This window comes from Cydia fagiglandana, chromosome 15, assembly GCF_963556715.1.
Source record: "Cydia fagiglandana chromosome 15, ilCydFagi1.1, whole genome shotgun sequence".
In the NCBI taxonomy this organism is placed as follows: domain Eukaryota; kingdom Metazoa; phylum Arthropoda; class Insecta; order Lepidoptera; family Tortricidae; genus Cydia; species Cydia fagiglandana.
In genome coordinates, this window is record NC_085946.1 from 1,970,441 (window position 1) to 1,995,840 (window position 25,400).

Sequence of the window (25,400 nt, forward strand, 5' to 3'; positions counted from 1 at the left end):
CTTACTAACTATGTAAATTATATTAACTATAATTATATAGAACGGAACACGTGTAGATGCGTACACTGGCCCCATTACCTTTGATATGCGGACGAAAAACGGACACCGTAGCCATCCCATCGCCATCCCGCCGCGACACCACTACCCTCTTTACACGCTGGCCCATCTTAGTGAGTATCTTAGTATGATAGCCCATCATGTAAAAGAGCCATAAGAAAGCATGTTACTCTTATTACCAGAACAGGAAACATCTCAAGAAACGAAACAACACTGAACGCTCTCATTCATCAGTCGTACGATTAACTAATCAAAATCGTCGCCCGCGCAGTCAGCTAGTGTGTCATCGCGAGCAGCGTCACACGGACCTGTCAGTGTTATTAGTGCGCGCACTTGACTGTAGTGAGAAAAATGGGATTTGTAACTGCTACTACCCTTCTATTGTTATTAGGTAAATAATTAATATCTAGCTACTATCTCTCTCTAGGTAATTAGTAAGACTGCCTACTAATATAGTTTATTTATAGTCAGTTTTAGTTATGGTAAATTTTTTTAATTGCATTGTGATCTCATTGTTATTAGGTAATTCACTTTTGTTTAATGTTCATTTGTTTTAAGTGTATTGTAATTAACAGGTGACCGTGGCGCGTGCGCGATTGAAATGGGTTTTGCAAATTTTGGCAATTTGTTGTTTTAATGCATCCTATTTTTTGACTTTTTGGTATTTTTTGGTGTTTTCCCTTGTCATTTTCATAAACTGAAAACATAATTTTTAATTTTGATGGGTTAGTATGAATTGTATGTTTTAGGTTTTAAATACTTAGATAATTTTACTACGTTTATTTTGTGTGCTATAACTAGCAATGCACCGAGGAGAAGTTTCTTAAGTTGCGAAATTTCTATGAAGAATATTCTCTGGAACTTAAATTTAATAAACAATCTAATCGTGTTAAGACCGACGTAGACACATGCCATTTTAAATATTTCGCCTACCCGCTTAACTGTTATGTGGCGTGTAATATTATATATTACACAAAATCTCACAGAGAACTTCCTAAGTTTCTTTCATGTAATTTCTCTGAAATTTCCGAGAACATTTCTGCAATTTCTGCAATTTGTACATTGCTAGCTATAACATGAAGGTACCTATATGTATAAATATTATTTTGTTTAAGCTAAATTACTTCCTACGAGAGCTGTAATTTTACATAGACACTTCGGTAATAATATAAGTATTGTTTAATTTTTCACTTTTCATTACCAAATAAGTAACCATTTTAATAAAAAAAGGTCATAATATGACCTATTTTTAATCCATTTTCTACTTACAAGTATCTATTTAATGATTTTCCAAGCAAGCAAAATTTAAATTCAAAGTAGGTAACCTAAAGATTTTCATATTCCAACTGTCTCTAGATGCTCAACATGCATTCCAATTAGAGTCTTAATGAACGTAATAACGGTCAACAGTTTAATTGACCCCGGCTTAAGTAGGACCCTTTTAGGGTTCCGTATACCGACTTGAGTATGTGTGATATTCGAACTAGAATTTCAGTTACCTACCAGCTTTGCAGTCTAGGTCTATCTATATACAACACGTTTAAATGGGTCTCTATTGATTCCCAAAAAGTTTAAGTCATAATGTATTGTCCGCATTTATGTTAGTCATAATTTGGTTGCTTCAGAAACGTGTGACTTTTCAGGATTGCCATAAAACAACCCTAACCTAACTTATATAAAGGATTACCTTACGAATATCCTGAGAACGATATGGATTAGATACGTCACTGTTAAAATTGACGTTTCTTCAAACAAAAACGTCACTTATTACACTGACATATCTAATCCATATCGTATCTAGACGTAATATTTGACGTATCTTAAAGTTCGAATCGGCCCGCAAGTCAGTCATGGAAATCACCAATTACTTCATTTAAACTTTTTTAATAAGAGGACAGTTGCAATTTTAATCAAGCTCAATTGAAGTCAAATGCTAAGTTAAGAATGACTGTCCCTAGGGACGGTTACAAAACGTTCATTAAGACTACCCATTAAAGCATTTGCGTTTTTATTAAGAGGAAAGGGGACCAATCGCTTAACTATACAAACGTAGTCCTCATTTTCCTCCCTAAATATTGACATTATGGAAAATATTTTACACCATTTAATGTATTTTAAACACAGCTATGCCTGCTCGTTCCATTTTTTTCCATTTTTGAGCTTCGGTCTTGTTTAATTATTATAAGGGTTAAGAGCGAAAAACAAATTATAAAAATTATCAAATACATATACCGGGTGTGGCCTGTAACACGAGCAAATAATTAAAACATAGATTGTACTCCTCAAACGGTGACACTTTTGTTCAACAACTTTTAAAAATTATGAAGTATTTAGACTCCATATTCTTCATACAAAATAAATATTATCTTCAATGGACGCCATCGCCTCTCCATATCATTGTGATTGACGTTGCTTGTCATGCCTTAAACATAACAAAATTCGTAATACATTGCGTCTTAGAATAAACTTTAAAGTGTATCAAAAATCAAACTACAAGTTATTTTTAAAAGTCGCTGAACAAATGTTGGTCAGTGTGAGGAGTACAACCTACAGTTAAATTTTTTGCTCATATTACAGGCCACACCCGGTATGATTAGCATCAAATTGTGTCAAAATAATTTCAATAATGATAAAATCCAGAGAGGAAAATCGGATTATGTTTGTATGGAAAGGTGGTTCCGGGGCGGTCGATTACAAGTCTTAACATCATATTTATGTACACAGAATATCTGTAGGCATCGTTATGTAGGTCCGCAGATTTTTTGTTTCGGACACTTTTTTCTTCGTGGTTTAAGTTCAAATAACCCAAAAGTTGATCGTTTTTAGAAAAATGTAAATGGTACATACGTACACTTAGAACTGAAAATACCCAATCAAGCGGACCCCAGGCTCCCATGAGCCGTGGCAGAATGCCGGGATAGCGCGAGGAAGAAGAGAGAACTGAAAATACCCAATTACAAAAATCTCTGTTTTGAAATTTCACGGGGACATTTGAGTTATCCACGGCCACGACCAAAGTATGTAACATACGTCAAAACGTAGGAAATAAAGATTACAAAATAAATTCGCGATAGACATAACAATATTGTTGTTAAAATAGATAAGATGTTTCTCATGTCAAAATACTCAGAATAGGTCATAGTGTAAATAAGATTGACTTAAAATACATACGGCGTCTTGTCATAAGCTGTGAGTCACTATCTAAATAACCAATTGACTTGAAAATGTGTAGCTTTCAACAGAGATCAGTCACTTACTAGATGAACCGTAGAATGCATGAAATGTTTGCAGAACATTAACAAAACATATAAAATATTATGTCACTACTTACAAGTAAAATGGGACTTGCGAACTGTGTGTTACAACGTGCAAAGAGTAAAAAGGCATTTTTAACTTAATTACAATACAGTAATAGGTACGTATTTACGTGCCTTGTTTGAAACATAGTTTTTATCTGAAAATTGTGCACAAAAATTACGAGGAAAGGGGACGAAATCACGTGACCTCAACTCCATACAAAGATTGTCCCCATTTTCCTCTCTGAATATTAATATTGTATAAAATATTTTTACGCAATTTGATAAACTACCACGGGCAGCTGAGTTCCTTATTTGGGTCAAAATTCATTTCGTAGTCTTGGTTTTGTCTCTAGAATGTACATACATACATCACTGGCTCAGTGACCCAAAGAGGATCTTGGCCTCTGACACAAGAGAGCGCCATTCTGCCCTATTCTGCGCCACTTCACGCCAGTTGGGTATTCCGAGGGCGGACAGGTCTTTTTGGGCTTCGTCACAGAATAAGTAATAGTATTATCATACAGAACGGACACGCACCGCCCCGCCCTGACTCGGATTACCTCGCCCCGCGACTGAGTTCTGACGGACTCCTGACATACGCTCAGTTCGGCTAGCGACGCCGCGACGCGATGACGCAACGTTCAAAATGCCGGTGTATTGTGCGATGTACGGGCACCTACTTATTGTAGAAATGAATAATAATATAGTTTTCCAAAGAGACGAAATATGTATCAGTAAATAAGGCTATACTTTTGCGTAAAAATAATAATATCATATGAATTAAAACCCGTTCGTTGAATTTGTGAATGCTACGCCAACATTTAAGAGCCAACAGGAGTGGTCATTTCTCCATACAAACGTAGTCCTCGTTTTCCTCCGTGGTTTTTGAAGCTAGAGCAATGATTTTTTCAACACAGATTAATATTGTCAATATCTGTGTCGGAAACAAAGTATTTCACTTTCAGTCTTGTTCGAGATCTCGAATATATTAATCGAGATCTCGACCGAGATTGCATATATCGAGATTTCCTGTCAACTAGGTAAAATTTCGAAAATACGTGCGAGATCTAGCGAGATCTCGAAATTGCGAGATTTAGATAGCATTCCCTAGTCCTAGCTGAATTGGTTGTTTCATACACTTACTCTTACTCTATAGAATGTCCAATCCTGCCTTACAAAGACGTTAATATTTATATTTGTCATGTCTATACTTCGTTTCTGAGCATTATTGAAAAAAAAATACTTACTTGATACTAGTATTAACCACTAAGTACATAAATAGGGTAATTCGCCAGTAACAGGCCACTATTAGTAACTGGCCACGCCAAACCAAAAATGAATTCTATTCACCTATAAATAGAATTCATTTTAGTATAAGGTGGCCAGTTATTGAAACCTTATACCTACTAAAATGAATTCTGTATAGAGGTGAATAGAATTCATTTTTAGTTTAGGGCGGCCAGTTACTGGCGAATTACTCTATTCGATATCGAGTTCCGTAAACGTAAGCCGGGTAAGTAAAAAAGTTCAATCGCAATAGGGTAATTCGTCAGTGGCCACCCCAAACCAAAAATGAATTATATTCACCTATAAATAGAATTAATTTTAGTATAAAGTGGCCAGTTATTGAAGTTATTGAAACCTTATACTAAAATGAATTCTGTTTATAGGTGAATAGGATTCATTTTTAGTTTAGGGCGGCCAGTTATTAAAAGTGGCCAGTTACTGGCGAATTACCCTACTTAGTAGTAGCAGTAACAAAAAGTGGCAATGCAAATTGCAATCAGTGAGGTGCGCGCCAGCGCGAGTACGGGCGCACCGCTCGCGTCTGTGTGCGTGCATTACACATACAAATACAGTCTCTCACGCCGCGGTTACGCCCCGTCAGAGCGACGGGTATATTCAGCTTGAAATCTCAAAATTGACTTTTAGCTCAGCTCCCGTTTCGTCTTAATATTTAAAGTACCTAAGGTAACTAGACCTTCTACGCAGATATTCCTCGTAAATGTTTTATTTTTAGTTTAACACTCTTTTCACAAAAAAGAACTTGTTGGTCGCGGGACATTCACGTTTGATTTTTAATTTAATTTTAAGAATTTAAGAATTAATTATGTATGTTATATAAAATAATCAATAGGCATCAACAATAAGGTACATTTAATAATGGCGTGTTGAAAGTCAAAGTACGTGCAGGACTATAAAGTGACAAAGCCAATTCAACAATTGGAGCGAAATAAAACATAAACCTTTATTTTGTTTTTTTACGTATTTCGATCGAATTATGCAACGCAGCGGGCCGCTCGTCGTGTCCTTCGGCCGGCCTCGGCAAACCTCGGCTTCGCCTTCCCCGCGCGCCGCACGAGTCAGCCCTAAGCCACTTACTCACACAATGACGCGTGTACACTGTACAGACGTGCCGTGCACACATATAAACGCAAATGATTTTCGATGTATGGCGTGTCCGCCCTGTGGCTTCGTCACTCCAGCGGTATCTGGGACGCCCAGGCGCGTCCCTAGAATGTACTCAAGTAAAATAATATAATCCACACAGATATAAAAACATGTAACAGCAGTCGACTATTTTTATTTATTTTATAATATACACCAATACAAGCGTGACAGAGTGGTCAGAAGACATTTTGACCCATCTATCCCGCGGCGCCAATACAACACGTAATACATTATAATTCACAAGTCATCATTTATCCGCGTTCTCATAAACTCGAACATTGGAAGTGATGTCCTAAATAAGGCACATTAAAGTATTAAGGGGCACACGACCGCCCAATTGAGCATATTAAAGCGTCGTCTTAAGGGCGGCGCGTATAAAGTAGGGACTACGCTTTGAGCGCTCGCGGTAGAGCGAAAATGTACCATCACCACCATCAAACACGCTCCGCGACTGTTGCACCATTTAGGGGCCTAGCTAAATTGGTTGTTCAATACTTACGCTATGGAATTTCCAATTTAGCGAGAACCCTAAATGGCATAACAATCCAATTGTAATGATGACTGTATTAACCTTGTTTAATTAAAGCTTAAATGTCGGTTAAGATTACGTCTGAATAAATTTATTTATGTAACGTTTATTATATTTTTTGCGATAATACCTAATGATAAAAACCTATTCTTTACCTTGAAAGACTGAATGAATTTTGTGGTTTTAAGAAGATTTTTTTTTAATGTAGGTATTTATATAGTGTCATTAAAAACATAGATAGCCTTAGTTTTTATCATCTGCCGTCCAAAGTTTTTGAACAATATACCGGCTACAAAGACATGAATAAAAGTATCGATTTTTCAGTCAAAATTAACACAACAATGTAATATAAGACAATTATTTCTATTTTTCCTTATAAAGCACTTGTTGCGATTACTTAATAGCAGTTTAACTTTGACAAGAACGTTTTTATTTTTAAACTAGTTTTAGATTGATCTTCGAATACTTTTAGATATTATGAAACTTGGGGTCACATGGACTGGTTTATTCATCGGAAACTAAAAATAAGTAATGGGAATCACTTTATTTGATTAATCGAGGGCTGATTGCTTTGGGTTCAATGGACGGAAGCGAGTATTAAAATCAAATCAAAATCCTATATTGTTGCTTATTAATCCCGTAACAATGTTTTCAACATTATTATTTAAGCCAAATAGAACTTAATTCGCGGTACACGATCAGAGTTGTATATTTTACTGGTTTTGAATTCAGTGTTGTTTTCCAATATTTTTCTGTTGTGTACCTAGTTGTATTTCTCTTAATTACTCGTAATGCATGTTAATTATAAGATGTAATAATGTTTCGAAAAGATGTGTCCCGCCGAGTTTGTTGTCGGTCCCATATTGGGATACCCTCCTCCAATTTAGGGGGGATTTAAATCTAGAGGTGTAGGGCTGGAGCCGGTTTAGGTTTATTTGGCGTTTATAAGCTCATTGTAATTATGCCTACTTGAACAAACTACTTTTTATCTTTTATCTTATCTTTATCTTTAATAAATATAATCTTTTCCGGGTACAATTAAATAAATAAACAGCATATTATTATTTCATATCATATTTTAAATTTGATATAAAAAATCCACGATGGAATTTTCTTTCCTAAACACGACGTGATAAATATTTAAGGTAGAACTTAAATTCCTGTTAATATTGTATCCTGCATATTATTTTATAAATGGTGTAGTGTGTCAAACTAAATAAAAACATAGATACCGTTAAATGGGGTTAATTGGGATAAATCCGAAGTTCAGATCAATTTTTTTTTTTCATATATGTGGCACGTTGATTCATATACTTGAAAAGTGTTCCGGTAGTATGAACTTAGTTTTTCAATGATTATCCGTCGTTTCATTTCATAGGTTCAACGATAAAAACAAAAAAGTAGGAAATCCCAGCTCACCCCGTAGACGGTATAGGAATTAAGTGAGATGGGACAATTGCTAGAATTGACAAAATATTACAATAGCTTGATTTCTCAAGAGAATAAAGTATTTACGTAACAATGTGATAACTCTGGTCTAAAAATGCCATCTCACCCCCCTACCATCCCTCCTCACCCCATTCATAACCCAACTGCCCTCGTAGCCCTACTCACCCCATTTTACGGTACTAAGTATGTGTCTACTCCCTACACCCAGTAGGGCTGTAGGATATATTATTTATGTGAGCAGTAAAGCTTTATCAAGTGCGTCGTTAAAACTATACAGCAAGTTTATAGCTAATTTTTATTTGGTTAAGTAATTGTATCAAACTGTAATGTACTGTATTGTAATTGTATTAAAAGACTGTCACGAGAAAGAAATGGTTGTCGATTCCACCGACAAGAGCATGAATTGTATCATAAATTCCACTGCCTGATACATTATGTTATGAGTCACGCTTTTGTTATATCGACTTCAAAATTTGGAAAACAAAATTTCAACTCCTTAGGATCTTTACTATAATGAGTTCTTCGATTTCTTCTTGAATGTCAATTTTATTTAGAAAATAATTTCTTAATTTAAAAAAAAATAGGAGAAACAAGACCGGTTCACGATTAGGCCCGATAATCTGATAATGATATCCTGGAAAAATCAAAGCATAATATATTCAAACATAATAGGTATTATATTATATTAGTCATTTTTTAATCAAATCAAATCAAATATCATTTATTATCAGGCAACTAAGGCCCATAGATACATACCTTACAAACTAACATACATACAATTAGACGTGTGCGCCGATTAAAAAATGATCGGCGGCGGCGTTTGCCAAAAAATCGGCGGCGGCGGCGTGTTTTCGGCGTGAAATTGGCGTGACCTTGACTTTCAAGTTTCTTAAGAAAAATCATTAATTTGTGGTTTCTCTTGAAGATATGATCAATGCAGGTTGCTGGTCAATGAACTACGTATAGTTTGAATATGCTGTGAATAGGGTTTCTAAATGAATATAGGATAGGTATAATAACTTGATTTCCCTAGTAACTGGCTTTCATTAAGAGGTTTCCTGCTTCCAATGAACTTCGATCCAATCTGTAACTCTCCGTTTTCTCAAGCTTTCCATGGCTTATCCTATTAAAAATGACGTACTTTTTACTTTAACAAAACAGAACTTCATATATCCTTGACATTTGCTGGACATAGTACATTGCTATGGCTTCTTTTTAAGGGTTTTCTTGTCGCACAAGCACCAGGCTTACTGAGACGTATCTTCTTTCTCGTTTTCTCATTGCTGAGGCTCGCGACCACATGTAATTTGTCTCCATTTCGTGCAGTCATAAGCCGCATGGACTGCACGGTGCAGACTGCTGCAAGCCGAACTTTTCATAGCGTTCGACCATCTCACACATGCTCTAACTCGAGCACGTTTGCCATTCATTCGGCTTATATTAATGTGTTTCTCCACATCATGCGTTGGATAATATATCCGAAGAAGCTAAGGGCTCAGCCATGGCATGTTTGGAATAGATGAGTGGCGATATAGAGCTCTTTCAGAGTGGAGAAGTTTGTTCTTCTAGCTGTCCAAGGTATAAGCAGCACTAGCAGCAGTCTTCTTTCGTTCGTTAACAGTTGACGATGAATACTAAGGCTTACTCAGTTTAGTATTAGTGTGTCTAATAGTTTCTGCAACTGGCTATTCAGGTTCATTTAATTAATAATTGATGTATATTTGACAACTGTAACATAAATAATACAAAAAATCTATAATTTAATCCAAAAACCAACTTAGAATAGCTAATTAACAACACTCAAGGTCACGCCGATTTCACGCCGATCATTTATCGGCGGCGGCGGCGTGGTCAAAAAGCCCGGCGGCGGCGGCGCGCCGGCGCGGCGCACACGTCTACATACAATAGTAAAATCTTACAAGCTAAAAATCATTTCGGCGACACGGTGGTTTTCAGTTGTGTCGCATGTACTTTTGTACCGGTGTAGGATTCGGCAGATTCCCACGGAACCGCCGAAACACCACACCCTTCGGCCAAAAGTCCACGCAAAACAATGCAAATAATTTACTTATTTCCTTATAATAATTAATAAATAACCTAACTTAAGACGAAAAATAAATAAAGAATAATAATATATTTTTTTTTTTTTTTTTTTAATTTATTGCTAATAAACAAAAAACACTTAAAACTATTACAAAACTTCGCCAAACTGCGAAACAGTTTGTTGGCGAATGAAATACACCCAATTATACCTAAATGTTTATACCTTCATGCTTAATACTATGCTAATTACTAAACTAAATATGACTAACTTGCATTAGCGTAACTATTTAATAACAGACTTCTAATTTTTTTCTTAAATATTGTTTTTGTTGAAAAATTTTGCTCGGGGGGTATGACATTAAAAATACGCGGTATTAGGTACTGCCTTGTTCTTCGGCCGTAATAATTGGAGGCTTGTGGCTCGACATATCGTTTTCGTGTAGATTCTCTTAGACTTCTGTTGTATATTTTTACTATCTTAAATTTAGGACACATATACTGTTCGACAGCTAACAGATATTTAAGTTTTTCGTGTACAGGTAATATGTTACAGCTCTGAAAAAGTTGGTTATAGTGCTTGTTACATTTTTCTTTAGTTTTCTTATCTACTAATATCTTAACAAGTCTAAGTTGTAAGTTAAGTTTCCTTTTGCAAAGCGGAAATTGGAACGCTGACCGAATTTGTTATAAATATATATGAATTAATAATAAGACTGGCTGCTACTAAGGAACATCAAAAACAAACTGATTATGTTTTTGATCAGCGCTCTAGTAAAAATCTAAATAAACGAAGGGCGGACCCCGAGCGCTCATCATTAACCAGTCAACAAATAGTCCAATTTAATGAGATATGACGGCTCGTTCCCTCTGTAATTCGTCTAATTTAAAAATAAAACCGGTCAAGTGCGAGTCGGACTCGCGTTCCATGGGTTCCATACATTAGGTACTCAATTTTTAACAATGAATATTTTTTATGTGGAAGTGTATGAAATCTCTTTAAAAAACCCGTAGGGGTCGGATCAAAAACTTAGTAATTAAGTCCGACTCACGCTTGACTGCACATTTCTAATAGTTTTTCCTGTCATCTATAGGTAAAGAACTATTTTGTGTATTTTTTAAAAATTTTAGACCACGTAGTTTCAGAGATAAAGGGTGGAAATGGTCGGACAGACAGATAGACAGACAGACAAAAGCACGAGTGATCCTATAAGGGTTCAGTTTTTTTTCCTTTTGAGGTACGGAACCCTAAAAATAAAAGCGAATTGTTACGTTTATAAACCGGCAGTAATACGGGCTAATTTATCTCAGTTTAGGGCTCGTGTTGAGATAATTTCGGTGCTTCCACTTCCGCGGCCATTACCGGCGTGTCTGCCATTTTGTGTCGCCCGCCATTTTGCATAGCCCACGAAGCATGCCGAACATTCCCGAGTCAAGTGCCGAGCACACCAGCGTATGAAGACCTCTAAATCAGTTAGAACTATGCGTAATCGTAGAGCTCCTTATATTGGTTTGTTGGTGACAGTCAAGTGGTTGGAATATTACGCCTTGTGTTGCGGTGTACCTACTTTATACCTAATGCTTGAAGTTAACGTTAAGTGATATTGGCTGTGGGTCTTTTCTCGAATGCTTTTGACGCATTGAGATTGGATCGAAAATCTTTGGACAAAAAGACGGTTAAAGAAAAAAGCAGCAGTATATTTTGAGCATTTCATTCTGAAATGTTTAGATACAAAAATGTAGAAAAACTGGTTATTAGGCTGACAGAATGGAAAAACGAATTTAAGTTACAACAGAAATATTGACATAGGTATAGGTACGTAAGATTGCCCACCTCTGACGTACAGTCGGCACATAATGAAGTATTCGAAGCCAGACTTTCTTCACTTAAGCTAGAGGGGCAGGCTGGTGGGAGTAGGTAAGTACTTAGTAAATTAATAAAATAAAAAATAATGTTAGAACCTTGCATTATAAAAGGTTAATGCACGAGTGAGTCAGATAATAATGTGGCGCTATCTCATTCTTACACTATGCGAGTGCTAATTGCACCTGCTATTCCTGTTGCGATCGATGTTACCATCATGTACATTAGCTTTCGGTCTTATGGCTGAGATGATGATGAAGTTTGATTTAAATTGTTGTCGCCGAATAGATGCGTCGTTTACTCAAGCTTGTTACTTAGCTGTGACAAACATTCATGTTGCTTAGTTTTTGAAAATTGCAGTGCCTGCATCCCCGGTAAGTTTATGTGCAGTCAGCAGCAGAAGTTGCTAAGCGGGCCAGGTGTTCAAAATGATCTTGACGCGACTTTATTGTTAAGAGAATAAGAGCGCGTCAAGGTAGTTTATTAGGGGGAGACCTATGTTCAGCAGTGGACGTCTTATGGCTGAGATGATGATGATGAAGGTAGTTTATTGGAATACCTCGCCCGCTTGGCAACTTCTGCTGCTGACTGTACTTAATATGTAAAATATATTTTTTTTCGTTACATAACATTTCCTTTTTCTAACACTAAGTTTACTTAACAAATATAATAGTGTGGAAAAGGTTGAAAAAACTGATAGTGGTTAGGATCAGAGAAGTAGGTAGAGCATACCTACTCGTTTAAACCGGTCTCTTGCGTGGTCTCTTTTTAGGGATCCATACCTCAAAAGGAAAAAACGGAACCCTTATAGGGTCACTCGTGCGTCTGTCTGTCTGTCCAACCATGTCCCCCCTCCCCCTTTATCGCTGAAACTACTGGGCCTAAAATTTTGAAAAAAATACACAACATAGTACTTTACCTATATTGATGACAGGAAAACCTATTAGAAGTTTTCAGTCAAGCATGAGTCGGACTTAAGTACCCTTGGAACGCGAGTCCGACTCGCACTTGACCGATTTTATTTATTTGCTACCATTATAGTAAAAACAGCGTAGATGCATTTATATTATAAATATAAATTAAGAGAAACAAATAAGAGTACACCTTAGTAAGGTCAAATCGAGTAAGACAAACACTGGGACAAGAGTAACACTTGTACTTGTAGGGAATCCTCGCTCGTGCCCCGAGTAAAATAATCTATGTCTTACTCCATCTGACCTTATAGATTTTCGTCATACCTACCTACCTAATTTATAGTATATCTTCAACCTTCAACGTTACCTTCTAGCGAAACGGTCCTCATAAAACCCAGGTTTTACGATTATTAATTGCAGATACTTACATTATTAGATTGAAATTGAAGTACATATTGTGCGTGATGCCTCTCCGTTATACTAAACCACTTTGTACGACGTTCGCTACAAGTCTTATTACTTTGCAATACGTGTTATTTTTCTTTAAATCCTCTTGCTAATAACCTTGTATGTTCACTGCACTGTCTTATAATGTGTAAAAGAAAGGACGCATAGACGTATGGAACTATCATAATACATAAGTCCTTCTGGATTAAGCTGTATCTAGACCGGGTATTTACATAATTAATTTGTTCAATCCACCCAGGGCCCATTCTGCCGTCCTAGTCTAAAAGGCAGTTTTTCGACAAAAGCTAGTTTCGAGATAATCGCAAAAAACCAACCCAAACATCTTTCTTGAATTTCTACGAAACGGTAAAACTTTTTCCATTTTTTCTTTTTGTATGTGGTAGGTATATATATGTACTTATTTTAGGTATTTATAGTATGTTTCTAAACAGCTCAGTTTTTTTTTATTTTATAAAAAACACTTTAAATTAGTATTAAGCTTAAAAATGAGTAGGTCGTACTAGTCAAGAAGGCGGTAAACATGCGTTATGCGGCGTTCTAACTTAGTTCCGAAGTAGAAACTAGGTAAAAACGCCGTATATGTCACATGCTGCCTTTTTGCTTAGTACCAATGAATAATTCGCACTTGAGATCCTAAGTTAAAAGACCCTATAGCAGCTATTCGGCCTTTTTGGTTAGTATACTAGGAAAAATTATGAATTTGACCAGATTTTCGACTAGCGTGCTAGTGTAAAAAAACGTATACCAACAAAAACACCGAATATACGGTTTTATAGATTAGTATTTATGGAAGAAATGGGAATAAAAAACAGTCACGTAGTTTAAATGTTTATTTATATACGAACAAAAAACGCCATACTAGTAGGCTATTATTAAAAAACCGAGATCCAGCAATTACTTTTTGGATTATAATCTCAATTACCATACAAAATTAACATATAAATTGGGTTATTCCCACTAGTTACGATCAAGTTGTTACCAGTGGTAACTAATGGGAGTAGTTACCACTACAATCTTGTTAGGGTTCAATAAAGCCTCTTTATTTATAGTATTCTACTTATACTGTTTTTATTACTATTGAACTGTAACAAAATGTTGGTGGTGACTACTAGGAATAAAATCCAACCTTTTACCAGTGGTAACTACTGGGAAACAAATCTCATTAGTTACCACTGGTAACAACTTGATGGTAATTAGTGGGAAAAACCCGATCTATGTGTTAATTTTGTATGGTAATTAAGATTATAATCCAAAAAGTAATCGCTGGATCTTGTTTTTTTAATAATAGCCTGGTAGTATAGTGTTTTGTGTTCATATAATAAACAAACATTTAAACTGTACTGTAAAAAAATGTTGGTGATAACTACTAGGAAAAAATCCCACCTTTTACCAGTGGTAACTACTGGAAAAAGAAGTTCCCAGTAGTTACCACAAAACTGAGTTGGTGGTAGCTACTGGGAAGAAAAGTGGGATATAAATTCCCAGTAGTTACCACTGGTAACAACTTGGCGGTAGATACCTAACTAGTGGGAATAGCCCCATAATATGTAACAAATTTTTAGTATACGGCCTTTCTGATTTTATTTGTATAATAGACTAGATTTACTCGACTCTACTAATGACATTACATATACTTCTAATGAGCATGAGCAACGAAACTTAACAGAGTCCGCAGTAAGCTCAGCCGAATTTTTACTTCCCATAAAAATGGAGATTCGTACTCATTTTAAAACAACGTGTTGGATTGTACTAAATTGCACATACAATGACATGAGGTATATCTATGCCAGTACCTAATTAGTTTATATTCCAACAAAACTAATGAAATAGAGGAAAAATAAGTCTTGTATGAAAAACTTATTTTCGCTGTATTTTTTTCCATGGTATCTGAAGCTACACATTAATTACAGGCATAGATATACCTTATCCTTTACTGAGTACAAAGTTTTAGAGCAATCTAGCTAATCGTTTTAAAATGAGAGCGTAACTACAGTTGTATGGAGAACCCAGCTTGCTGCTGACTTAAATCTTAGCAAACATTTATCTTTGTAGGTGACCAGTTTTTGCATACACGTAACTCAAAAAATACATAATGTTTTACCGAATTCGTGGCATCTCTAATATTTATTTTAGTTTGTTATCAATAGGCATGGAATTTCATCGCACGGTAATACGTTAGCGAATTATGTAGTCTACATTAGCAATAAAATTAATACGAGTATATTAATTCCTGCACATACTCTGTCATTTATTTAATTCTAAAACGCCTTTTAGCGGTTGTAATTAAAAATTAGATTCACAATAAAATTATTTTTCTATTAGATTACAAACTCACGGCTTTGACTATTTTAACATACAACTATTATCTAATACACAAACATACCAACCTATTTTAAGATACATATTGTTTTTTTATAAAACGTAATAGATAGTACTGTAATATATAAATACTATGATAAATAAAACGTAATATAATTTGCAGTAATTAATTTACGATATTTCTTATCGAAATCTATTAGTGCGATATGAACTAGATAAAACCTACTTAAGTATTTAATTTAAGTAAAATATTATATATATATATATATATATATATATATGTGTATATAATATTATCTTTAATTCTCAGTTGGTTTTTGGATGGACCCAGGTTCCATGCAAAGATGCCCATGGTCCTTTGTCCTGGTTATCTAAATACTTAGGCGGAAAATGTTATACTGCCCGTAAGAATTCTCATTAAATTTCCCTTTAAAACATTTTTCAATAAGATTTAAACTCTTCATAATGTCAAATACCTACTTGGCTTATAAGGAATTAAACCCGATACGATTAGCTGTAATATCAATTTGATTTTATTTAAATAAAAGCAGTCAAACCGTCCAATGAATAAATAAAACTTAAACAACGTTTGCTGTAGAAAAGTACGTATGAACAATTTTACCATCACAAACTACGCTAGAAAGACGTATTTGCTGTCGAGCGGAAGTATTTGCGAGGCATTTTTAAAGTATATACCTTGATAAAAATGATAATACTCGAAGGTACTAATTGTAAACACTATATATTATTGATAACATATGATGGTAATGCAATAATAAAGTATTTTTTTAAATTTGGCGTTCGGTCAATATTTCGCGCGCAAAAAGCCACCTCCGCTCTCATTCCGGCAGCCACAAGCCTGCGCTTGCGGCTGACGGCTTTTACTTAGCGTAAAGGTGTCTTTCGGCGCGCGGGGAGCATGACGAAGGTTGGAGCATATACTGCGTTATAGACTAGTTAGACGCACTTTCAACCAATTTGAAAGTTTGTTTGCGTTTAATACGACGTCCATACAAAATAAGAAGAACGTATAATAGTTATACGTTTCTAAAGACTATTATGGTGACGTAAAAAAGTTAAGTGATACTAGGCTAAAATGGCGTATGAGACATTTAAACAAAAAAAAATATTATACGATTTTTTAGACTAGTATCAGATCTAAAATTTTGCTAAAGATCCTAATCTTAAAGTGCGTATAGCGTCTTTTACGTATTTTTAGCCTAGTTTTTGGCTTATACGTTATTTTAGGCTAGATATGGTGGATAAGATTTTACGCAAACCAGAGCGTAAAAAAACGTATAGCTGCATATACGTTGTTTTAGCCTGGCTTTGTCAAATAGTCGCTTTTTAGACTAGGAACGAACGAAAATTAGTGCAAATACGGTCTTTTTACGATATTTTTCTCGAAAACTAAGCCACTTATCGGAAAACGGGCCAAAGTGGTCGATGCGTCTCGATCTCTACATTACGAATATCACTAAAAGTCCATTTTGGCAAAATGTCGAAAAACTGCCTTTTAGCTTAGGGCGGCAGCATTGGTCGACTAATATGGGACTATTACAGAGGCAAACAAAGGTTTTATATCTTAACAACGTAGTTTATTTGCCTGTCCCAGTTGGGTTGTTAATAGAATTCTTGTGTAAAGTAATGTAATACCTAGGTATTACATTACTTTAACTTTCGGCTTCTTAATTTATTTTCTGAAAGTTAGGCAAGAGTGGAGTATGTCTTATCAGAGGCACCCAAAGCTAATAGATGCAAAGATGAAAATAGTGAAACAACTTCTTCCACTCCTGTCAATCATGTGCCCGACTCATCCAGTTCCGATATCCAAACAGCGCTGTGGTGGTCTACCGCACCCTCGGTTATCCGCTCTGGGCCTCCATTCAAGGACTCGTCTTGATCAGCAATGTGCCATGATGTCTCTAACTTTGTTCTTGCTTCGGATCCAATCGTTACGTTTTCGGTCTCCAATCCATCTCACAAGATCAATATTTATAATTTGATTCACAGGTGCAACGTACGGGAAAGTAGACGTGGGAATGACTGGATATTGGAAGGAGAACGTTGGCTGGCAGCTGACGTGCACCTGGACTTTGGACAGCAGACCACTACAGTCCGTACGGCTGTACAAAGACGATATTCAATTCCTGATATACAGGCCAGAGGTAATTTGACTTATTTATTTAGGTATTACATTAAAGATTGAAAGGGCAAATAATTTCATACTTACTTACTGCTGTGGCGCAACGACCCGAAGTGGATCTTGGCCTCCGACACCAAAGACCGCCATAGTCACTAGCTCCGTTTCTGTCTAGTCGACGGCGCCGAGTTCGCTAGTCTTTCTGCACTTGGTCTCTCCAGCGATACCTAGGGCGTCGGCTTCTTGGTACCCCAGAGTACACCACCACCACCACTGCCGTCCTAATCTAAAAGGCAGTTTTTCGACAAAAGCTAGTTTCGAGATAATCGCAAAAAACCAACCCAAACATCTTTCTTGAATTTCTACGAAACGGTAAAACTTTTTCCATTTTTTCTTTTTGTATGTGGTAGGTATATATATGTACTTATTTTAGGTATTTATAGTATGTTTCTAAACAGCTCAGTTTTTTTTATTTTATAAAAAACACTTTAAATTAGTATTAAGCTTAAAAATGAGTAGGTCGTACTAGTTAAGAAGGCGGTAAACATGCGTTATGCGGCGTTCTAACTTAGTTCCGAAGTAGAAACTAGGTAAAAACGCCGTATATGTCACATGCTGCCTTTTTGCTTAGTACCAATGGATAATTCGCACTTGAGATCCTAAGCTAAAAGACCCTATAGCAGCTATTCGGCCTTTTTGGTTAGTATACTAGGAAAAATTATGAATTAGACCAGATTTTCGACTAGCGTGCTAGTGTAAAAAAACGTATACCAACAAAAACACCGAATATACGGTTTTATAGATTAGTATTTATGGAAGAAATGGGAATAAAAAACAGTCACGTAGTTTAAATGTTTATTTATATACGAACAAAAAACGCCATACTAGTAGGCTATTATTAAAAAAACGAGATCCAGCAATTACTTTTTGGATTATAATCTCAATTACCATACAAAATTAACATATAAATTGGGTTATTCCCACTAGTTACGATCAAGTTGTTACCAGTGGTAACTAATGGGAGTAGTTACCACTACAATCTTGTTAGGGTTCAATAAAGCCTCTATATTTATAGTATTCTACTTATACTGTTTTTATTACTATTGAACTGTAACAAAATGTTGGTGGTAACTACTAGGAATAAAATCCAACCTTTTACCAGTGGTAACTACTGGGAAACAAATCTCATTAGTTACCACTGGTAACAACTTGATGGTAATTAGTGGGAAAAACCCGATCTATGTGTTAATTTTGTATGGTAATTAAGATTATAATCCAAAAAGTAATCGCTGGATCTTGTTTTTTTAATAATAGCCTGGTAGTACCTATAGTGTTTTGTGTTCATATAATAAACAAACATTTAAACTGTACTGTAAAAAAATGTTGGTGGTAACTACTAGGAAAAAATCCCACCTTTTACCAGTGGTAACTACTGGAAAAAGAAGTTCCCAGTAGTTACCACTGGTAACAACTTGGCGGTAGATACCTAACTAGTGGGAATAGCCCCATAATATGTAACCAATTTTTAGTGTACGGCCTTTCTGATTTTATTTGTATAATAGACTAGATTTACTCGACTCTACTAATGACATTACATATACTTCTAATGAGCATGAGCAACGAAACTTAACAGTCCGCAGTAAGCTCAGCCGAATTTTTACTTCCCATAAAAACGGAGATTCGTACTCATTTTAAAACAACGTGTTGGATTGTACTAAATTGCACATACAATGACATGAGGTATATCTATGCCAGTACTTAATTAGTTTATATTCCAACAAAACTAATGAAATAGAGGAAAAATAGGTTTTGTATGAAAAACTTATTTTCGCTGTATTTTTTTCCATGGTATCTGAAGCTACACATTAATTACAGGCATAGATATACCTTATCCTTTACTGAGTACAAAGTTTTAGAGCAATCTAGCTAATCGTTTTAAAATGAGAGCGTAACTACAGTTGTATGGAGAACCCAGCTTGCTGCTGACTTAAATCTTAGCAAACATTTATCTTTGTAGGTGACCAGTTTTTGCATACACGTAACTCAAAAAATACATAATGTTTTACCGAATTCGTAGTATCTCTAATATTTATTTTAGTTTGTTATCAATAGGCATGGAATTTCATTGCACGGTAATACGTTAGCGAATTATGTAGTCTACATTAGCAATAAAATTAATACGAGTGTATTAATTCCTGCACATACTCTGTCATTTATTTAATTCTAAAACGCCTTTTAGCGGTTGTAATGAAAAATTAGATTCACAATAAAATAATTTTTCTATTAGATTACAAACTCATAGCTTTGACTATTTTAACATACAACTATTATCTAATACACAACCATACCAACCTATTTTAAGATACATATTGTTTTTTTATAAAACGTAATAGATAGTACTGTAATATATAAATACTATGATAAATAAAACGTAATATAATTTGCAGTAATTAATTTACGATATTTCTTATCGAAATCTATTGGTGCGATATGAACTAGATAAAACCTACTTAAGTATTTCATTTAAGTAAAATATTATATATATATATATATGTATATATATGTGTATATAATATTATCTTTAATTCTCAGTTGGTTTTCGGATGGACCCAGGTTCCATACAAAGATGCCCATGGTCCTTTGTCCTGGTTATCTAAATACTTAGGCGGAAAATGTTATACTGCCCGTAAGAATTCTCATTAAATTTCCCTTTAAAACATTTTTCAATAAGATTTAAACTCTTCATAATGTCAAATACCTACTTGGCTTATAAGGAATTAAACCCGATACGATTAGATGTAATATCAATTTGATTTTGTTTAAATAAAAGCAGTCAAACCGTCCAATGAATAAATAAAACTTAAACAACGTTTGCTGTAGAAAAGTACGTATGAACAATTTTACCATCACAAACTACGCTAGAAAGACGTATTTACTGTCGAGCGGAAGTATTTGCGAGGCATTTTTAAAGTATATACCTTGATAAAAATGATAATACTCGAAGGTACTAATTGTAAACACTACATATTATTGATAACATATGATGGTAATGCAATAATAAAGTATTTTTTTAACCTTGGCGTTCGGTCAATATTTCGCGCGCAAAAAGCCACCTCCGCTCTCATTCCGGCAGGCACAAGCCTGCGCTTGCGGCTGACGGCTTTTACTTAGCGTAAAGGTGTCTTTTGGCGCGCGGGGAGCATGACGAAGGTTGGAGCATATACTGCGTTATAGACTAGTTAGACGCACTTTCAACCATTTTAAAAGTTTGTTTGCGTTTAATACGACGTCCATACAAAATAAGAAGAACGTATAATAGTTATACGTTTCTAAAGACTATCATGGTGACGTAAAAAAGTTAAGTGATACTAGGCTAAAATGGCGTATGAGACATTTAAACAAAAAAAAATATTATACGATTTTTTAGACTAGTATCAGATCTAAAATTTTGCTAAAGATCCTAATCTTAAAGTGCGTATAGCGTCTTTTACGTATTTTTAGCCTAGTTTTTGGCTTATACGTTATTTTAGGCTAGATATGGTGGATAAGATTTTACGCAAACCAGAGCGTAAAAAAACGTATAGCTGCATATACGTTGTTTTAGCCTGGCTTTGTCAAATAGTCGCTTTTTAGACTAGGAACGAACGAAAATTAGTGCAAATACGGTCTTTTTACGATATTTTTCTCGAAAACTAAGCCACTTATCGGAAAACGGGCCAAAGTGGTCGATGCGTCTCGATCTCTACATTACGAATATCACAAAAAGTCAATTTTGGCAAAATGTCGAAAAACTGCCTTTTAGCTTAGGGCGGCAGACCACCACCAGAGTACCACTTGGTAGCAGATTTTTTTTAAATTATTTCATACTCGTGTAAAACTACTTCAGAAACAAGGAGTAAACTTCAACTTCGGGTCCTCAGCTGACGACTCGCGACTGACGGTCGACTGCCACGACACCGGAAGCACGGGGAAGTGCGAACTGGAACACGAACTGTTGACTCCTCCCATGTTCAACACGACCTACAAGTGTGAGGTGTCGGAGGAGGCGCCGAGGTTCGAGATGAAGTTTGCGGAGTATACCATCGAAGTTTTTGGTAAATATTCAAATATTGAGAGTATTGGAAATATTCATCGTCATTTTCGATTTCCATACCGGTCTTAACCTTTTCGGCGCCATGTCAAACACAAAAGCTGCCACTCGGACGCCACGTAACCGAAGTGTCAAAACTGAAATTGAACTTTATGCATAAATGCACGTAGGTCTATGTTGCTCTGTGGTCTGTGACCGATTAATCCGTCTTTGGCGTTGGACCTGCGGTGCAGATATATCGGTCATTGGCGTCCAAAAGGTTAATGAAGTATAGCACAGCGTTTTAACCCTAAATACTTAGAAGTCAAATCTCATTAATTATAGTAGTAGATTCTGGTAGTCATTTTTAGTATCTATAAAAATATCCTCCTCCTCTTTATTTTATTTTCACGTTGTTGTCGACTCATTTAGTCGTCTTTCTTTTTGATCCTATAATTTATTTTGTTTTATAGTACCACCATTATATCCACAATTGGAAATATCATCACAAGACAGTCTTGTAAACGTAAACTGCACATCAGCGGCCATCCCTGCTCCGAGACTGGTGTGGCGTATCGGAGAGCAGAGAGTAAGTTTGAACTTATACTTTATTGCCCGAGAATCTACCTTCAAATTGAATCAAGTTCAGATATAACATACGGTCAATTGCGGTCACACCGCTGCTCAAAAACTGTGATGATATGGAATCGCAGTGATGTGCCAATTTTATCGCTTGCCCTCCAAGTAAAGTCGTGAAGCTTACGGCACGCCGTCGCTGCGATTCCAAACCGTCAGCGTATTTTGAGCAGCGGTGTGGCCGATCCTTTATGCATTGTGGGGAACTTAAATCCTATTCGATTTCCCAAATGCATGGAAGTTTCTAATGATGGAGGTCAACTGTATCTTCAAACGCTTTCAGATTCCAGAGAACTTCTCAAGTCGTCGTTGGGACCCCACCAGCAAGCTGTGGCACTCTTGGTCGGTGGTCACTATGACCCAGGGGGAATCTCTGGTGTTGACGTGCGACGTCCATTTTGCGAGATCTGGCAAACTCATCATGGGTCAGAGCGTTGAAGCTACTGTCAATTCTGCTGACAGTGTTACGGGTAAGATCCAACAAGTTCATAGTTTAAAGTAGGTCCGTCCTTGTCCCAGTGTTTCTTTTGCCCCATATAACCTTATTATTTTTAACTGCTTACAGGTTTGAATGCCGCTTATTTGGCAGCGGCTCTGATGGCATTACTACGGTGACCACAAAATAACTGTTGTTACCAGAAAACTTTTGAACATACCTACATTTTATGGACAGTTAAACTGCTGAATAGGCTTTGTAGTGTCTGTTTAAAAAAAACGAATCCCAAATGTGAAGTGGCTTTAGTAATAAGGAAATTTATTTTAGGGCGACTTTAAAAGATAAGCTAATGTTTTCGTTACCTGCCATTTGAGTATATAATTATAATAGATTACTTAAGGTATATTTTTGTTAAAAGACAGTTTTTCATAGAAGTAAGTTAAATAATTTTAGAAAGTAAGTAGGATTCGAAGAGGAGGGCGAAGATGAAATTTCAAAACCAGAGGCGGAATGAAAATAAATTCCAATGAATTTTCAGACCTCCTAAGACAATATTACCAAAGCACGCCTTTGGTAATAAGCCTTTGCAAAAGTGTAAACATATCTTTGACGTCAACTTTACATATTACATAATCTATTTTAAACTTTTATTGAGTAACTAAGGGTTCCAAATAAAAAAAAAACAATGCTTTTGGGTCTCAGGAGGCTAGAGTGCTATAAACCAAAGAGTATAATAAGGGCATATTAAACGAAAAAGAAATCTAGCATTACACAATGGAGTGTTGAAACTGAAAATTTGAATCAGGTATCACTGACTACTGAGTGTATTGCAACTAAAAATTTGAATCAGGTATCACTAGGGTTTGCAATCCGGATCCGATATGTATGAAATTATCCGGATCTGGATCCGGATCCGCGGATCTTCCCATACATTTCGGATCCGTCGTGCAAACCCTAGGTATCACTGACTACTGAGTGTATTGAAACTGAAAATCTGGATCAGGTATCACTGACTAGTTGACTACTGAGTGTATTGAAACTGACAATCTGAATCAGGTATCACTGACTACTTCTTTGTTGGTGGGCAATAAGGTGGCCAGTGGGCAAGCCAGATGGTTTAGGTGCATGTATGTGTTAGTAAATTGGTGGTCTGATCATTGTCAAGTAGACACTAAAAGAAGATATGTATAAAAATACTAACATCTTTCGTCACTATTTTGTATGAAGAATAAATCTTTTATCTTTATAAATTGATAAAAAGCTGGATTATCTATTTTTTGTGTATCTTGGTTTTATAAACATACAAAATAAAATTTATTTTAGCAACTAAGTGAAAAGGTTACAAAAACACAGCAGATATATAAAAAATGTTTTTATTACAAAATTATGTACAAAATGTTATTGTCTATTGAGTAAAAAGGTTACAAAAAAACAGCAGATATATAAAAAATGTTTTTATTACAAAGTTATGTACAAAATATTATTGTCTATTGAGTACATTGAAATAGTTTCGTTATTTAGGTACTTACCTACATAAAGTAACTATTAATTATTATATTTACAAAAAAACATATGTACACTTTTCTACATAGGTATATGGATATCCAAAATCTTATTGTAATTATGTGAGCGTAGTTAAAGTACTGACAGAATACGGTTTTAAAAAAAGACTTTTTAATAATTAGCTTATTTTATTCGTTGTACGCATATCACTTTTTGAAAAGTATTGTCTACTTTAGCCAAAATTTAATTTATGCTTTTAATAATCCACTATATTATACACAGTTTCATTTTATCGAGTAAATATTACGTGTATATCTAATGGGAACGTCTCTAAATGTGACTCTACAGCCCGAAAATTATATTAGGAATATACTACCTTAAATAAAAATGTCAAATTTGAAACTCAACGGGTATTTTGATTCAGATTAAGGAAGTATTTGTTCCAATTTAATAAGATGGCCTCTATGTGCATTTTTTTTTAATTTAGGTACATCATGCTTCCCATTATTCGTTTTTATAAACCATGAGACCATGCCCTTATCATTTGAAAAAGAATATTGGCATTCCTAGGTTGATCATTTATTTATTTTACACACACCGAAATAATCTCTTTGGCATGCCATTGCAGAGTGCGTAAAAGTTCGAGGATATAACCAAACGAAGTAGCCATTAACAGGCGTTCCCCTCTGTCGAAAATAGACGACCAATAGTCATACACATTATATGGACTGACGTTTATCTGATATGGCCATTTTTACGTTACGTACCTATACTTTCATTTGACGTGCCCCTCCCCAGCAAAAATCGGCAGACTGTTTTGTACCGTAGGTATATTACAGACAAGGCGTCTCCGTTTGGTTATATCCTCTATGGCGTAAAATGTACAAAGTAATAACTATTTAGTTTATTTAGTCTACGATGTTTTAAGTCTATGTTTATAAAATAAAATTTACATTGATGTTTTACAATAATATAAAGTGAAGCGGAGTATTTTTCTTTGAGTTTATTTACATAATCTTTTTACGATCTAGAACTGTGACAAGAGAACGTAGTTTACTTTTGAAAACGCAATTTTTGTATCAAGGGTAGTCGTGACACGTGACGTTACAAATATATAAACAAAAACCCAAGAGGCCAAGCCAAGACATGCAAAATGCACGCACGACGATTGCTAAATGAAATCTTTTTTTTTTTATTAAAATGTAAATTAAATTAAACTGCAA

General features: G+C 35.4%; 1 protein-coding gene across 4 annotated transcripts; it reads left to right on the forward strand.

Annotated features, from left to right (window-relative positions):
* Positions 1 to 323: 323 nt before the first annotated feature.
* On the forward strand, positions 324 to 25,169 carry LOC134671180 (uncharacterized). Of its 4 annotated transcripts, none has more exons than XM_063528964.1 (8): positions 324 to 448; positions 17,404 to 17,558; positions 21,420 to 21,627; positions 22,076 to 22,191; positions 22,522 to 22,708; positions 22,804 to 23,524; positions 23,633 to 23,677; positions 23,731 to 25,169. In XM_063528964.1, exons 1-6 carry the CDS (start codon positions 409 to 411, stop codon positions 22,851 to 22,853), a joined length of 756 nt encoding a protein of 251 aa, XP_063385034.1. In that variant the 5' UTR covers positions 324 to 408; the 3' UTR covers positions 22,854 to 23,524; positions 23,633 to 23,677; positions 23,731 to 25,169. The 4 variants fall into 4 exon arrangements, with proteins under 4 accessions (XP_063385034.1, XP_063385035.1, XP_063385033.1 ...); XM_063528965.1 differs by having other exon boundaries at positions 22,804 to 23,479; XM_063528963.1 differs by having other exon boundaries at positions 23,633 to 25,169.
* Positions 25,170 to 25,400: the final 231 nt, after the last annotated feature.

Bases quoted from the DNA above. Each gene is read 5' to 3' on its own strand.
- LOC134671180 (XM_063528963.1), top strand. From the start codon at position 409: ATGGGATTTGTAACTGCTACTACCCTTCTATTGTTATTAG. The intron at 21,628-22,075 runs GTAAATATTCAA...TTTGTTTTATAG, and splicing joins GTATACCATCGAAGTTTTTG to TACCACCATTATATCCACAA. The intron at 22,709-22,803 runs GTAAGATCCAAC...AACTGCTTACAG, and splicing joins TTCTGCTGACAGTGTTACGG to GTTTGAATGCCGCTTATTTG.